General features: G+C 33.6%; 1 protein-coding gene across 1 annotated transcript; it reads left to right on the top strand.

The window, feature by feature from the left end:
- The first annotated feature begins 13,129 nt into the window (after window positions 1-13,129).
- LOC105035099 (uncharacterized) lies at window positions 13,130-18,043 on the top strand. Its single transcript, XM_010910512.3, has 8 exons — window positions 13,130-13,632; window positions 13,725-13,819; window positions 13,969-14,072; window positions 14,695-14,795; window positions 14,886-14,989; window positions 15,120-15,557; window positions 15,661-15,792; window positions 17,653-18,043. The coding sequence occupies exons 1-8, from the start codon at window positions 13,375-13,377 to the stop codon at window positions 17,810-17,812; spliced, it is 1,392 nt and encodes a 463-aa protein (XP_010908814.1). The 5' UTR covers window positions 13,130-13,374; the 3' UTR covers window positions 17,813-18,043.
- Window positions 18,044-18,396: the final 353 nt, after the last annotated feature.

Here is an 18,396-nt window from a genome sequence, read left to right as displayed (position 1 = left end):
CAAACTATTCAACTAGCTTTGCTATAATAATCAGATCCTAACCTGGGATGTTCTAAATAAAAATAGAATAAAAAGACCAAGCAGATGTTCCTTGTGTGGGAATCATAGTGAAACTTCAGAACACCTTTTCTTGTCGTGCTCCTACACCAAGCAAATGTGGAGCAAACTACCACCCAACTCATCACATCCGCATGAAGTCCAAGATTTTGGGCACTCATGGAGGCAACGGCATGAGACAAAAAAACAGTGAAAGCTATAGACACACTGGTAGTAATCTCTCTTTGGTGTCTTTGGGTTGAACACAACAACAGGATATTTTGATACGAGGCCCTTTATCAGACTACTTGGGCAAAAAAGGTCATCTTCCTTTTAGGTAATTGGACAAGAGGCATAAAAGATGAGGAGATTACATGTCTTGTCACGCCTTCGATCCAAAATTATGAATCGAGGGTCATGGCAACCATCGCATACTCATAGAAAACTCTCTCTATAAGCATGCAAGGCATCTTATCATGCTATCCTAAAACAACAGCAGAATAATTAATCAATAATTTAAATCCAAAACATAACAATCTAAATTCCAACTTTAATATCTTAATAAATTCAATAATGTTCCATCACCTTACATCAAATTCAATAAGACTATCAGTCTAAAATAAAAGTATGAAAGTTCTGCTTCTAATCACTCTTCCGTTCCTATCTTGTATCATCTTAATTCTTCAACATCTGTAAAAATAGTAAAATAAGAAATAATGAGCTAGACAGCCCAGTAAGTAATGATCACTTTCAACAGATTTTATCAGGTATTAAAGTAAATAATCATTTATAAAAAATAATGCATATAAAGTTCATCAATTCAAAATCAACTTCAATTATGTAATATAATTCATACTAAATTCATTTCTTTTTTAAAAATTTAAGTTTCTTTCGAGATTTTAATTTCTTTCATTCTTACATTCTTTTCATCAACCATGAGCTATGATCATATTTTTTCTGTAGCAGAGTCATAATACCACGTATCTTCTTGCAGTGAGCTGCGAATCATTTGGCAGCAAAGTCCTTCGGAGCCGCTGGTCTCTCTGATGGTTTGTCGCTAGTCTTTCTGACGACATGTTGCGGGTCTCACTGGTGACATTAACCCTCAGAACAAATCAATTGTCAATGTATATGCCCCTATTGACGGGATCCTTTACATAGTCAGGTTGTCAATTCATATTGTTCTTATATCAGAATTCTTCATAAATCATGTTTCATATTCTAATTTCGATAAGAAAACATATAATCATGTAGTATCGAAATCAATCAATATAATGCATCATAAAATCAATATGTTCAATCATGCTTCATCATAACATTTTGAATAAGATATTTTTATAACAAAATATCATTCATCCAATTCATGCATCATTTCATAAATTATGTCAGAAAAATATATTATAATTTATCGATAAATCTAAAAAAAGTGAAGTATTACTTACCTCATACGCATTCCAACAAATTCACATAATTCTATAAATTTTTTTCCAACATCCTTTGTTCATAGATCATATCGCGATATCCTATTATCAAACATCCACAATCCTATACAGGTCAATTTCAATAATTAGAAAGAATGTGAATAATTAAGAAAGATAGAATTAATAGATACCCATATTCTATCGTCTAGATTGGTCCGATCATCTAATTTCATTCGATCAAAATCTAATTAGGACATAAATAATCCAGAGTTTGACTATCAGATCTAATCAAATTCGAAGTGATAAGATCGAAGTTCCTTCATTGGTTTCATAAAATCAAGTGGAGAGAGAAAATCAGAGGAGAGAGAATTTATGAGATACAATCCAAATTAATCAGATGCCATAGTCCAACATCTCGATTGATGTGATCAAAATGATCTAATCCAAATCATGGTTAAATCAGGATCATAGATAATCAAATTGAGAAATATCGGATCTGATCAAGGTGAGTGCCAGTACGTTGCTCGATAATCATGGATCAGGATTCTTCATCAGATAAAAAATATTATAAATTTTTTTTTCATTAACTAATCTTTTTAGAGAGAGAAATTGATCAAGAGAGAGAAATAATTTTAGAGAGAGAAAATTTTAGAGAAAGAAAATTTATCTTGGACTCTTCAGATGATATGATTCAACAAATTCGATCGATCAGATCAAATTATACTAAAATTATCATGTGGATAATTTAATAAAATCATAAGAAATAAAATCTAAAAGTACCTGATCTAATCAAAATGGGTGCCGGTATACTGTCTAACGATCACAGATCAAAATCCATCACTAGGATCAATTTTAGTTCAACATCATTCTTCTTAAAGTTATAAAAAATCTTAGGAGAGAGAAATAATTTAGAGAGAGAAAGTAGAGAGAGAAAAAGAGAGAGATAGGAGAGAGAGTCTATTTATTATTTTTTTATTTTTTTCTTCTTTTTTTTTCTCTTTTCTTTTTTCTTTTTCTTTTCTTCTTTTTTTTTCCTTTCTTCTTCACGGAGAGGGGACCCGCGTGGTCCTCTTCTCTTCTTCTTCTTCTTTCACAGAACAGGGGATCCTTTGATCCCTTTGTTCCCAAGGTAGGAGAGGTCTCCTCCCAGCCAATGACCTCCCAAGGTCGGAGGGTAATCTCAGGCGATGATCGATGATCCAAATCCAGCGATCGTCGGTGACCAAAGAGGATGAAAAAAAATCCAAAACAACCCGAAAAAATAAGAGAAACAATCCAAGCCCCTTATTTGGCCAAAATTCTATGATTGTTGGCCAAAGTCCTAGCACCTATAGACTTTGAAAGATGAGGAGAAGGATTGGAGAGAGTTTTTACCCTTTTTTCGATGATCAACAGCTTTGATTTTGGTGAACTCGATGAAAATTTTTGAAGAGAAGAAGGGGACGAAAGGCAACCGGTGACAGAAAGCGGTCGGAGCTCATGGGGTTTGAAGCAGAGGGTTGGCCTCTCTTTAAAGAGGACCAGGAGAGGAGTTTGGCTCAGATTAAATCTACTCATTGGGGTTGGAAAAAAATTCTCCACAGGAGTCTTCTTCCTCCCGTCAATCCTCTATTTTTTTTTGTATTTTTTTTTCAATTGGGCTTGGGCTTTGGGCTTGGGTCTTTTCAATTGGGCTTGGGCTTGGGCTTTGGGCTGGGTTATAACATTCTTCCCTCCTAAAAAAAAATTTCGTCCTCGAAATTTTTCTTGCTTAAGTCTTCATAATTTCTTATTAGGAATTTATGGTAAAAATCTTACCCATAAATATTTTAATATTCTAATTTTTGATACAAATTCATTCTTAAATCATTTCATAAAAAAAAAGTTAGAACGTCCAGTGTTGATCTGAATCAGAACCATTCATTTCTTATCATCAAAATCAATATCTCAAAGATTTTTAATTTTTTTAAGATTTCAAAATCATTCTCTCATTCCTTATAAGATAATATTCAATACCTCATGACTAGATCAAAATCAAACTTATCTCTTATAAATAGAAAAAAATCAATATCTTAATTTTTGAATAAGAATTTCATTCATCATCATCATTTTTTTTCTCAAAATACTAACCACTCTTAATTAATCAACCCATTATAAGATAGAAAAACATACTTATGTAAATCATACAATGACATCCCAATCAATCAAAATTCAAAAATATTTTTTCTTATTCATATTTTTCAAGGTTGAAGATTTATCATTTCAATCTCATTCTCAAACTTTTGATATTTTAATTCTCAATGCAACTTCATCATTAAGTCATTTCATAAAGATCAATATCATCAATGTTGATTAGAATCAATATCACTATTTCTGATCATCGAAATTAATCTCTCAATTCTAGATAAGGATATCAAATTTCTCATCAAAAATTCTTAACTGCTCATGATTTAATCAATTTATCACAAGATCATAAATAAATTTTATCATATTTTTTATAGATAAACTTTTGAGTATGAAAATCTAAGATCAAAATCATTATTCGATAAACAATCTCAAATTCTTTCTAATAAATAGAGAATTATTCAATTCTAGGATAAAAAAAATTTATCTCTAAATATTCTAAATCTAAAATCAAAAAATAAAGATCCACTCATCCAAGAATTAGGATGCTAAATATTTTTATAGCATAGTGGTGGAAGCACTACTTTTAAAAATCACATTAGGATATCTAAAATAATTTAAAATTTTAAAATATTATTCTTTCTAATATCAATAAATTTTTTGTATCAAATCATATCATCTATCATAATTCTTTAATTTAAAAAGTCAATATTTCTGACTTACTCAAAATAATCCAGATCACCATGCTTCCGCTGCGCACTCTGTTCTAACAATCAAAATTTTTTAAGTTTATCAAAAAAATTTTGATCAAATTATTTCTTTATCTTATCAATAGACAAGATCTAAAATTTTAAATTTCAATTGAAGCCAAAGATTAACTTTCAATTCTCATTCATATTTTTACTAGTGTGCAATAATCTTGATTAACCCTTGAGTCCAATATCACATTTAAAACCATCATATAGGTTTACTATAATCAATATAAATCAAATCTTAATTCTCATATCAATTCAATTCAATAATTTCAAATCAAAATCCTTATAAGTCAAATCAACGAGAAAATCCTTCGATGCTCCATTAGGTTAGGACATAATCAGAACATATAAAAATTTTAAATTATTATTTTTCTAAAATTTCTATCATCAGGATCTTCAATATCTATCAAGTATCCTTTCATAACAATCATACAAGCCTCAAAAAATTAATTCTCTACTTAATAGATTCAATCAGTGACCTTATTAACAAAAGTAAAAGAACTCCATATCAATTTCTAAATCTAAAATTTTTAAATTATAAATTTACATGAGTCCTATAATCTCAAATAAATATAAATCGAATCTTTTATCTTAATCTAAAGATAGCAGTTTTTCATTAACAATCTTAACAACAATATCAGAAAATCTCTTGATCAACTTAGATACGAAATCTTTAAATTGAAATTTCATACACATCATGTAGTCTCCAAAAGACACAAATAAGATCTATTATTTAGATCTAAGGATGATAATTAAAGATTCCATCACAATGAATATCTTATAATCTCATAATTGATTTTATCATAAGAAATAGACTTCTTTGTAATATCTTCAAATATGCATTCATCCTAATATGCCACTTTATATATGATCCACATATCGAGTTCAATTTCGATAAATATTCCAATCAAGCATCATAAAAGACCTTCTTAGTCCATCCTGAAATAATATTTTATCGTCAAATCTTTATTTTGACAATAATAGTCAACTTCTCAAATAGAAGTAATATCATAGTATTATTCTCACATCAAATTTGAACTTACGATTCACTTGAATAATCAATGATCAAATTAATAACCATAATACACAATAAAATTTTATGTCAATCATTTTGTAATTACTTTCGATCAAAGTCTAACTAATCATATCATGATCCATAGATTATCCATCATATTTCAAACTCTATATGTCATAATCTATTATGATCCTTTCATACATAATCTCAATATTTAATAAAAAATTATAAAAATTTCTTCCACTACAATCATCAAAGATCTACACCATAATATCCCTAGTATCAGTCCACTGACACTCATTCTATACACATCTTAGTTCATCCACTAATGCTCTGATAGACCTTAATTGTCACGCCCCCGATCCGAGATTATGAATCGAGGGTCATGGCAACCGCCGCATACTCATAGGAAACTCTCCCTATAAGCATGCAAGGTATCTTATCATGCTATCATAAAACAACAGCGGAATAACTAGTCAATAATTTAAATCTAAAATATAACAATCTAAATTCCAACTTTAATATCTTAATAAATTCAACAATATTCAATACACCTTACATCAAATTCAATAAGACTTTCAGTCTAAAATAAAAGTACGAAAGTTCTGCTTCTAATCACTCTTTCATTCCTATCTTGTATCATCTTAATTCCTCAACATCTATAAAAATAATAAAATAAGAGATAATGAGCTAGACAGTCCAGTAAGCAATGATCACTTTCAACAAATTTCATCAGGCATTAAAGTAAATAATTATTTATAAAAAATAATGCATATAAAGTTCATCAATTCAAAATCAACTTCAATTATGTAATATAATTCATACTAAATTTATTTTTTTTCAAAAATTTAAGTTTCTTTCGAGATTTCAATTTCTTTCATTCTTACGTTCTTTTCATCAACCATGAACTATAACCATATTTTTTCTGTGGCAAGATCATAATATCATGTATCTTTTTTTGGTAAGCTACGAATCATCTGGCAGCAAAGTCCTTCGAAATTGCTGGTCTCTCTGATGGTTTGTTGCTAGTCTCTCTGACGACATGTCGCTGATCTCGCTGGTGACATAAACCCTCAGGACAAATCAATTGCCAATGTATATGTCCCTATTGGCGGGGTCCTTTACATAGTCAGGTTGTCAATTCATATTGTTCTTATATCAGAATTCTTCATAAATTATATTTCATATTCTAATTTCGATAAGAAAATATATAATCATGTAGTATCGAAATCAATCAATATAATGTATCATAAAATCAATATGTTCAATCATGCTTTATCATAACATTTCGAATAAGATATTTTTATAACAAAATATCATTCATCCAATTCATACATCATTTCACAAATCATGTCAGAAAAATATATTATAATTTATCGATAAATCTAGAAAAAGTGAAGCATTACTTACCTTATACGCATTCCAACAAATTCACATAATTCTATAAATTTTTTTCCAACATCTTTTGTTCATAGATCATATCGCGATATCCCATGATCAAACATCCACAATCCTATACAGGTCAATTTCAATAATTAGAAAGCATGTGAATAATTAAGAAAGATAGAATTAATGGATATCTGTATTCTATCATCTAGATTGGTCCGATCATCTAATTTCATCCGGTCAAAATTTAATTAGGACATAACGATCCAGAGTTTGACTATCAGATCAAATCAGATTTGAAGTGATAAGACTGAGGTTTCTTCATTGGTTTCATAAAATCAAGTGGAGAGAAAAAATCAGAGGAGAGAGAATTCATGAGATACAATCCAAATTAATTAGATACCATAGTCCAACATCTCGATTGATGTGATCAAAATGATATAATCCAAGTCATGGTTAAATCAGGATCATGGATAATCAAATTGAGAAATATCGAATTTGATTAAGGTGAGTGCCAGTACGCTGTCCGACAATCATGGATCAGGATTCTTCATCAAATCAGAAATATTACAAGAAATTCCTTCATTGACTAATCTTTTTAGAGAGAGAAATCGATCAAGAGAGAGAAATAATTTTAGAGAGAGAAAATTCATCTTGGACTCTTCAGACGATATGATTCAACAAATCCGATCGATCAGATCAAATCATACTAAACTTCTCATGTGGATAATTTAATAAAATCATAAGAAATAAAATCTAAAAGTATCTGATCTAATCAAAGTGGGTGCCGGTATACTGTCTGACGATCACAGATCAAAATCCATCACTAGGATCAATTTTAGTTCAATATCATTCTTCTTAAAGTTTAAAAAAATCTTAAGAGAGAGAAATAATCTAGAGAGAGAAAGTAGAGAGAGAAACTAAGGAGAGAAAGAGAAATTCTAGAGAGAGGAGAAAAGAGGGAGAGAGAGAGTCTATTTATTATTTTTTTTATTTTTATTTTTATTTTTTTTCTCTTTTCTTTTTTTCTTTTTTCTTTTCTTTTCTTTTCTTCTTCTTTTTTTTTTCCTTTCTTCTTCACGGGAGAGGGGACCCGCGTGGTCCTCTTCTCTTCTTCTTCTTCTTTCATAGACCAGAGGATCCTTTGATCCCCTTGTTCCCAAGGTAGAGGAGGTCTCCTCCCAACTGATGACCTCCCAAGGTTGGAGGGTAATCTCAGGCGATGATTGATGATCCAAATCCGGTGATCGCCGGTGACCAAAAAGGATGAAAAAAAAATCCAAAACAACACGAAAAAATCAAGGAAACAATCCAAGCCCCTTATTTGGCCAAAATCCGATAATTGTCGGCCAAAGTCCCAGCAACTATAGACTCTGGAAGATGAGGAGAAGGATTAGAGAGAGTTTTTATCCTTTTTTCAATGATCAACGACATTGATTTTGGTGAACTCGATGAAAATTTCTCAAGAAAAGAAGAAGGGGATGGAAGGCAACCGGTGACGGAAGGCAACCGGAGCTCATGGGGTTTGAAGGGGAGGGTTGGCCTCTCTTTAAAGAGGATCGGAGGAGGAGTTTGGCTCAGATTAAATCTACTCATTGGGGTTGGAAGAAGACTCTCAATGGGAGTCTTCTTCCTCCCATCAATCCACTATTTTTTTTATATATATATTTTTTAATTGAGCTTGAGCTTCGGATTTGGGTTTTTTCAATTGGGCTTGGGCTTTGGGCTGGGTTATAACATGCCTCCTCTCTGGACTTTCCTTTGCAATGGAAACTGACCTCCCTTCTACTCGGAGTGGTGATTTCAGGTCATGGTGATGAAACGGTGCTTTTAATTATATTCATAACCCCACGTCCCTCGCCTAACTCTTATCATGTTGCCATTGCTACCTTATTTTCTTATATATAAATATATTAATGGGGGAAGTGTCTCACTAACCTCATTTTTCATCAAATAATAATGATAATAATAATATGAGGCTGACTAAAAAACTTTTTAAGCACACACCATTTAATAATTTCATTGCGAATGCACAAATTGCACCTCTTTTTTAGTATTTCTATTCGCTTAGAAAATCAAATGTAAACATCTAACAAATTAGGACTTGGCTCAAACTCTAAGACTTGAAATCAACTGCTCCGTGAATTTGTAGAGCTATCACTCCAACTAACAAAAGTAATACCCAACTTGGACCTGATCCAAACTTGGCTCAAACTCTACCCAAACTTGATAATGAATGGGTTGAGTATGGAAAAAGTGAAACTAGTTGAAAGTCTTGACTAAGATGTATATACGTTGGTTTCATATCCAACCAACTTAAATCTCCAAAAGTTACCTAGTTTATTGCACAGACAAACATATATATACATATTTACATAAATATATAATATTAGTTTTATTTATAAATCCTCCAATGTAAATAAAAATTAGAAATGTTATAATCTATTTAGGTATTTATACTTAAGCAATTATGTTTTCAATTTTTAGTCCGTCTTTTTTTATATAATTAACCATCAAGTGCTTGATGTTCATATTTGAATTTTATAGCATATATTTGATATCTTATTGATAAACTTCTCAAAGCATGGATTTCTAAGCTTGATTAACTCATTAAGATACATATTTCACACCTGATGGGTATTCGGACTTGACCTCTACCCAATCCAAGCCCAGCATATATTTTATTACCCCAATCCGGACTTGGCTCAATCTTTCAACTGATCAGGTATGGAAGAAATCTTAGACCTAGATCCTCAAAGGGTACAAGTATGTTTAAGGTAAAACCTGGACTCCATCTCATAGGACGCCTACAAATATGAGGAAGAATGCAACCACTAAGCTATAGCACAATTTGCATAGCCCATAAATTATCAACAAAGTCAATATGGTTTCGAAGGTATATGTGGGGATTAATTAACAAAATCAAATCATTTAGTTTTTAAAAGGAGAAGTAAACCAGGACATTGATTAATTAATGAATTGCTATCCTCTCCGGTTCATGGTTGAACCAAAGCAATAAAATCTTACAACATGACCCCGGTCTCATAATAGCATTTCCAAGTATCTAACCATGTCCATGTCAAGAGAAACACACCAAACTTTACTCTTGTAGATTCAGAACATATTTAGTTGTGGAAGATTCAATTAATTATATCCTTTATAATGATGAAACTTTCGAACATTTGGAAACAATATTTCTAATTTGGAGAAAAATTGAAAACTATTTTTTACTGGACTAGGATAGGTAGAAATTTATGTAACGAGGAAACTAAATGACCTATTTATTCCAGTGTTTGCAAGCTATCCAGATTTGACGGCGGACTGGTCAACTTGCAACTACTGTTTTGACTGCAACCCTGTCCCAATCCTTTGTGGAGTTTCTCCGGCAGAGCTCGACTTCAGACTCGACTACACTTAATGGGATTCGTGTGGCCTATTTTGCATATCACATTTAGTTATCTAGGAACTGTGTGGTGTTTGAGTTAAGATGATCTTTAGCGACTATAGTGGTGGAGAGAGCTATGGCCCAGGCAATGACGGTTGCTCGGTCGTCGCGATTTGATTCGATTTTGAGGATGGCAGACTGCTGGGACTCTCACTGGGCTCGTCGAGCGATCCATCGGCTATTCATCTCTTGAGAGCCCCCATCCTCGACTTTTCTTAAGATCAATTTTGATGGCAGTGTGTCTGGCTTGAGAGGATGTGCTGGATTCGTAATTCGTGGGCCAGACTCGAGACTGTTGGTGGTAGGCCAGAGTTGTCTGGTGGATACTATAATCTCAGAGGTAGAGTTACAGGCAGCGTGGGCTAGCATTGCCTATGCGAGGTTGGTGCTCATGGTGGAACGACTTACCATTGAGGGTGATTAAACCATTGTGGTAAGATGGATTCAAATGCAGGATACAAAGGATATTGCTTACCCACTTCTAAGGGACATTGCGATGCTGTTAAGAAGAACCGCTGCCATATATATGTGCCAGACATGTCTATAAGAAAGCCAATACTGTCGCAGACAGAGTTGTCTCTTTTGTGGCAGAGCACTCAGAAAATATGATTTGGACTGATATGTCTACTATGTCAAGTAGTTTTCGTAATATTTTATTTTTTAATATTTTCTATTATATTTGTACCAGAATAATATGAATGCACTGTCATATCAAAAGAAAAAGAAGATGATGATGAATGAATCCTTCATCCATTCTCACATGCAGACATGTGAGCTAAAAAAATTCGCAAAATTGCCATACTAGTTTATAAGCATGGTGGCTAGCAGCTTTTGGCTTGCTCTTCAGAGGGGATCCAAAATTATCCAAAAGAAGTGTTTATGACTCATGGTAGCATGGTACAAACCTTTTTTTTCTTCATGAAACCTCCACCAACTTCTTCTTTTTTTAAAAAGAAGAAATTTCACCAGAAAATAATTGTGCCAACCAGATATTCGAGACCTTCCTGTTAATGAAACCTAGAAATGCCTTAAAACACCCGCATGATATAGCTCCGAAAACGCAAGCACAACTGCGCTTCATGGCGTTCCACTTGGATTTCCTTCTGTTCCTTTGGTTGCTTTTTGGATTTGGATGAAATGAGAGAAGACAAATGGCCCTTGGACTGGGACGCAGAGATCGGAATATTTAATGTCGGTCTCCTTTTTGTTTTTTTTTTTTGGGTATATAATGTCGGACTCTAAACAACGGTATCCTCTTGCATGTGATCTCCGTGATTAAACTACAAAGAAGATACGATTTAGCTTACGGGCACTGATGTGACTTCGCCTCGTCTCTTCTGGAAAGCTTCTGACTACCAACATTTATTAAAAGAATAACAAGATAAATTGTTAACTGGTGTCACCCTTTGCCATGGAATTCAAATAACCAAAACAATCCAATCCTCACCGGTAGGCTGGTACTGGGGACAGCATTGTGGCTTTAGTTGGACTAATCAAACACATGATATAACGATGAAAGCTCATCACCTAATAATTAATTAGAAACGCTCAAATTTTGACCTCTAAAGTTATAGTAGTAATAAATATAAAGCCAAAATTCGTGTCCAGTAGATTTTTCAAAATTTTTTGACACACAAAAGGAAAAAAGCTATAGATCACCGGTTATCATCTTTAGTTCATATGAAAATGTAAAAAGCTAAGAACACACAGAACTATACTAAGACTGCCAATTCTATCAGCATATCTCCGATGCAGTGATTATTATTGATGATGGGGCTTAATTTGGATTTGATACCAATAGATTCATATTCATATTTTATTTATTTGATGAATATAAATATAGATACGCATGTTAGCCTGTTGCAAAAATTCATATATATAGTTATTTTAAATAAATATGAATATAAATTAAATATTAGAAGTATAGATATAAATACATATATAAGTCGGATAATTTAACTTTATGATCATAGAATTAAAAGAATTACTAAATAGAAGGTAAATTAAGTTAATAGCATATTATCATTTATTTTTTAAAAAAAATTTATAAGTATTATATAAAATTAAATAGAATTATAAAATAATTAAAATATTCATATTGGAATCTAATGGTTGTCTATCTATATTTATATCTATTTTTTTTATGCATATAGATATGTTATATACTAAAATTTTTATCCATATTTGGAGAGATTTAGATATAAAAATAAATTTGAATGGATATTATCTAATCCATTTTTACCGGGAATAGCAATACTCGGCATAGAATGACTCTCCAACTTATCTTTTTATTTTTCAATTGTGATAAAATAGTTTCTATTTAAGGATAAATTTTGGTCAAATTAAGAAAAGGTTGTTTTATCCATTATCCATTGCAGAAAATTATACTTTCATGTTTTATGATTCATTGTCCAATACAATCTAGAAATATTAAAAACATAAAATTACTCTCACAAAGCTCAACCAATGTATAGTTTTTTTTAAAAAAAAATGAAAAAACTAAATAAATTACTGAGTTGATGGACCAATTCCACCATGAACCAACATTTATTTGCTTTTTTTTCATCTTTGTACTTATTTGTTCGTAGTTGAACTTGTCCACGGTGGATCTACCCAATCAATAATTTCACAAACTCCAATTGTAGGGAGGTCCCAATTTTAGGTTTTATCCTTCGTTGCTGAGCTGGATTGATGAGCTGGATGGATAAGAGCATCGACAAAAAAAGAAAAAACTAGACCCCTCAGTAAAATTTAAATCTTTGGGCCCCAACAAACTTTTTCCCCTACAACACAATGAAAGGGAGTGGTGGGCACGGAGGACACATGTCAACCCACCCCACACCGTTTTTCAAAATAAAGGAGCCAAGGCGTCAGCAGGAGACACGAGAAGCCACCCAGAAACGTGGGGCGTGCAGCATGCGCTGGACATTCTCGTTTGAAGTTGTAATATAAATAGAAGGAAAAGACCTCTTCCTGTCCCCCTTCCTCTCCTTCCTTGAAAGAAAACGCCCTTTCATGTGATCAAAGGTAGAGAAAATACAAGAAGAAGGTTCACAAGCCTTCTTTCATTTCCCTTCTCCTCCTCTCTATCTCTCTCACCATCTCTCTTCTTCTCATTTATAAGCTTGTATTCCCATTGAGAGGAGGAGGAGGAGGAGGAGGAGGAGAAGGTGGTGGGCGGCTAAGGCTATCTGTAGAATTTTGTTAAAGGTGATGGGCAGGCTGTCGGTGGGAATCCTCGGCTTATCAGAGCTATTCGTAAGCGCGGCGGTGCATCTGCTGTTCGGATTCTATATATTTAGCACCGCGGTGGCGTCGGACCTCTCGCACGCTGTGACGGATTGCTTCAAGCCCAACACATTTAATTTGGTTGCGAAGGAGGAGGAGGAGAGCAAGGGAAAGGTGGTGGTTTTGAAAGGATCGCCGCCTCCTATCGTGTTGGTGCATGGGATTTTTGGTTTTGGCAAAGGGGTGTGTGCGCGCGCGCGCTTGTGGATTTGGATTTCTTCAATCTCGTAAATGGCACGACTTTTGATTAATTCTGTTTGATGTCTGGGTTGCAGAGACTTGGAGGGTTGTCTTATTTTGCCGGGGCTGAGAAGAAGGATGAGCGTGTTCTGGTGCCTGATTTAGGATCCTTGACCAGTATGCATGATAGGTAGGATTTTCCAGGGAAAATGGGAATTTATATATATATATTTCTCAAGCCTACTGATGTCTGGTTTCTATATTTGGCTGCAAATTGTCTCTGCTTTGTTGCAAATGGTATATGAAATTTGAGTGTTGTGATGATTTTTATGGCTTCAGAGCGCGAGAATTGTTCTACTATTTGAAGGGAGGGCAGGTGGACTATGGAGAGGAGCACAGCATGATATACGGGCATTCACAATTTGGGAAGAACTATGGGCAAGGTAAACAATCTGTCTTATGTTAAAATTAGTACACATTTCGGAGGTTCCAAGGAAAACCATAGCAAAGATCAGGGGAATGGACAGTGGTGGAGCCTAACATCAAATGTTAGGAGGACAAAATAATAATTTATTAATAATTTTTTAAATAAAATATTTATAATAAATAATAAAATAAAAATAATATATATTCAAAATTATTATAAAAATATCAATAAATATTTAATTTTATGTATAAACAAAGCTAAGTAAAAAATATTACCTTATATCATTTGCAAAATAATTTTGATTGTATAAAAATCTCAATAATCTTTTTCATATTAAAGGTTGAAGAATAAATAAAAGATTAAAGAATAAATAAATTTTTTTTTTCTTTAAAAAATTTATTATTTTTAATAAAAAAATTAATATATAAATTAATTATATGATTTTTTTCTTAAATCGGTGGACTCGTAATGTGTGTAAGACTAAAATATTGAAAGGGTTATTATATATATAAATATATAGATAATAAGTATTTTAAAATTTTTTGGGAGGACAGTGGCACCCGATCGCTCTCACGCTCTACCATTGGGAATGTAGAGAAAGTTTAGACTGGTGTTACATCCTGTTTGACTGGATGCAGGACACTACCCTGATTGGGATGAACACCATCCAATTCATTTTGTTGGTCACTCAGCAGGCGTGCAAGTCGTCCGCGTGCTGCAGCAGATGCTTGCTGACAAGGTATTCCAACATTGGTTTTGAATTCTTCTCATTTGAATTCCAACATCTCTATAGGTGTCATTCTTTTAACTAATGATAAGCATTTATCAGGCCTTCAGTGGTTATGAGAATACTTCCGAGGACTGGGTATTGAGCATCACTTCCTTATCTGGTGCATTAAATGGAACCACTAGGACCTACTATGATGGAATGCAGTAAGTGAAGCTATTTGAGAAATTATTCTTTCAGCATATATGTTTTTCTGAATTTTCTCAAGACAATTCAGATTTCTTGCCAATTCGAATTTTGAGTATTTTGAGAAAATTTTCATAATTTATGTCACAGACCAGAAGATGGAAGGTCTATGAAATCCATATCCCTGCTGCAGATTTGCCGATTAGGAGTCATATTCTATGACTGGTTCAACATTTCATGGCTTAAGAACTACTACAATTTTGGATTTGATCACTTTGAGATGGGATGGAGGAAGACTGGTATTACTGGTCTTATTGATTTACTTTTTGGGAATGCTGGACCTTTTGCTTCTGGGGATTGGATCCTACCTGACCTCACAATACAAGGTTCCATCAAGCTAAACTCTAGTCTCCACACATTCCCCAATACATTCTACTTCAGCTATGCAACTAAAAGAACAAGAAAATTCATGGGCCTTACATTACCTTCTAGCGTGCTCGGTATCCACCCAATGCTGTTCATTAGAGTCTTGCAAATGAGCCAATGGCATCACCCTTCCAATGTGCCTCCACCTTATAAAGGATACAGGTGGGTGTAAAGCTGAACTGAAACCTTGTTATATGAAGCTCTCCTGCAAATCTTCTCTGTTGAATGATGATGTATGATGCACTATTTTGTACGATTACCAAAGGGATGAAGACTGGGAAGATAATGATGGAGCTATCAACACAATATCCATGACCCACCCTCGCCTACCTATCGAACACCCGAGCCATTTTGTCGAGGATGACTCAGAATGCCAGCCTTTGCAACCAGGAGTCTGGTTTGTATCAAATTCTCATTGCTTTCACCACACTGATGATAAACACTACAGCAGTATGATGTGAACACACCTTGACGTACCAAAACTGTACAAAGGTCTTATTTTGCACAACTAGTTGTAGTATTTGAAATTTTGAATACTAGGTTCCTATTTTTTTCTTTTTTCCAATGATGAAAAACTTTTCAAATCTCACTACACCTTCAGCTTTTGCAAGTATTGTTTGAACATTGGCCTTTTTCCCTTCTTAATTGTGTCTAATATGTGAATTCCTGTAATATAAAAGCTTTGTATGTTTTTAACTATTGCATGCCCTTGTTCTTCATCTTCTCAAAGTTTAGTAAGCTGACCATATCATGGATCCTAGATTCACCAATTATGTATTCAGAATTTAGAATTTGTGCCAACTCATAGATCATGTAACATGCTGCTTAACAAGTTCCATTGTTATTCCAATTTCACAGTCAAAGCTTTTTTGGCAATTACATAGTGATTTTATCAGAACCAATATTGCTCATTACTGTTCAAGCAAAAGAACATTGACCATAACATCATCAGCTGGTCTCACAATGAGAAAATAGGTCTTACAATACCTGATGTTAACCTTTATGAAATTCTCTTTGGTTGCCTCTCATAAAACACATTTTAAAAGGCTTCATGAATCTAGTAAAATAAAATTAATCAAACCGGAAATAAGGTTTTCATATCATGTATTCTCATATGTCTGTTTAGCAACTACCTCTTCACTACATTTATCATTTAGTATTAGTGTATGTCATGTTATATTGTGTCGAAGAGCTCTGAATTGCAATGGCCTAATAGAAAAACAAAGTAACCTTTTTTTTTTTAAAAGAGACAAGCAGTGTAACTTTTCATTGTCCAGTTCTCCTAAAAAGGAAGAAAATTTCATGGTCCAGTTTACGCACTTGTCTGGTGATTTCATACTTTTCATAGTAGGTTCTGAGTACCCAAGATTTTGTAAATCCTGACTATAATAGATTTGCTTATCCATATGTATGGTGAGATGCCTGACAGATATTAGGTAAGACAATTATCCCGTAATGCCACATATATAATAAAATCAGATATCAGGTACATAGGAACTCATATTTTGTACACTTATATCTGACCTTCTTGAAATCTAAGTCCTCTAACCAATTACATACTTCCATCTCAAGAAATAGCCTACTCCCACCTCACCACCTCCTCCCACTCCATCCATCACCCCCTCCTGTTTCTTTCTCCTACCTCTGTATTACTCCTCCATCTGCCACCTCATCTTCCTCCCGTGCTCCCTTATTCTTTTAGCCCAAACCCCATTAAAACCCTTTTTCCACCAAACAAGTTGAACAAAAGAAGCTTTAGATACATCACTCTGATAATCTGTTCTTATAAAAATTTTGTTCTGCAGAAGTAATCTTCAGAAAACCAACAGCAGAACAAGTTATGACGCATGAGGTTTGTGCTCTGTTAATTTATATGGATTAGAATGAAAGGAGAAAAGTCTCTTAATGTTCATGGTGAGAAAAAACAGCTTGGTGCTTTTATTTAGGTTTATCAGAATTCTTACAGGTTGAATAATTAAAACAGAATATATTGTTTCTCTTGGCTCAGACTGATAATGTTTTGGAACTTTTGCCTTTTAACTGGTTCAAACTCAGTTGTAGATGCCTGCACATTTTGCTTATTCTGGCTGTATAGCTAATTTTCTCCAGTTACTGCATCAGCTAGATTACTAATCATAAATCAGCAGCAATGATTTCATTATCATCATAAACTTCATTTTTTCCAGCATTTCTCGTGAGATTAATTATGCTACGCAATGGTCATATTTAACTGAATGGCGTTTATGAATTCTCATAGGTATTACAAGATAATAGAAGCCGATCACATTCTTTTTATCGTGAATCGAGAAAGAGCAGGAGTACAGTTCGACCTTTTATATGATGGCATCTTCCAGCGCTGCAGAAGGCATGCATTTAGGACCGGTCCACCAATAGTACCCGATGAAAGCTGCCAATAGCCCAATGATTTGCGATCCCATAGAACATAGAGGAAGCAAGAGAAAGAAGCTGGCCAGTGGGTGTTCTTAATTTTCCTTCCCAGGTCTTTGTTTTTTGGTAGAAATTCCTTCCCAGGTCTTTGTTAACTGATTTGTTTAGCTGAGCTTCATAAGAGAGCTAGAGTTATACATGAACCACAAAAGAACACATCTTATCATCAAAGTAAATTCTGATTCTTTTCTTCCCCTTTATTAGACTGTTAAAAATAGAACTTAAAGAATTTGTAGAGCAATGTACATAATTTGTGATTCATCAAAGAATGTCAAGTAGCTCACCATAACTGCCTAGCAGGAAAGGTAAATGTTCTCAAATTAAAGGCATCTGGCACAGCATGTGCAGTTTTCAGCCAGTCAGAAAAAGATTTAGAGACTTAAAACCCTAAATAATGTCATATGAGAGATCATAGAGCTAGCATACTCTACAACAACAGAGCCTTATGAACCGTGACTTTGCATCAAAAAAGAGTAGTATTCGTTGTGCATCACTCATGGAAATGCATGCAGTTAAGAAAATGAGAGCACCAATGGAGCTTTCAATGTGGTTC

This window comes from Elaeis guineensis, chromosome 1 (assembly GCF_000442705.2).
Source record: "Elaeis guineensis isolate ETL-2024a chromosome 1, EG11, whole genome shotgun sequence".
Lineage (NCBI taxonomy): Eukaryota > Viridiplantae > Streptophyta > Magnoliopsida > Arecales > Arecaceae > Elaeis > Elaeis guineensis.
The sequence above is the reverse complement of the archived record's forward strand: the minus strand, read 5'-3'. Positions and strand labels throughout refer to the sequence as shown.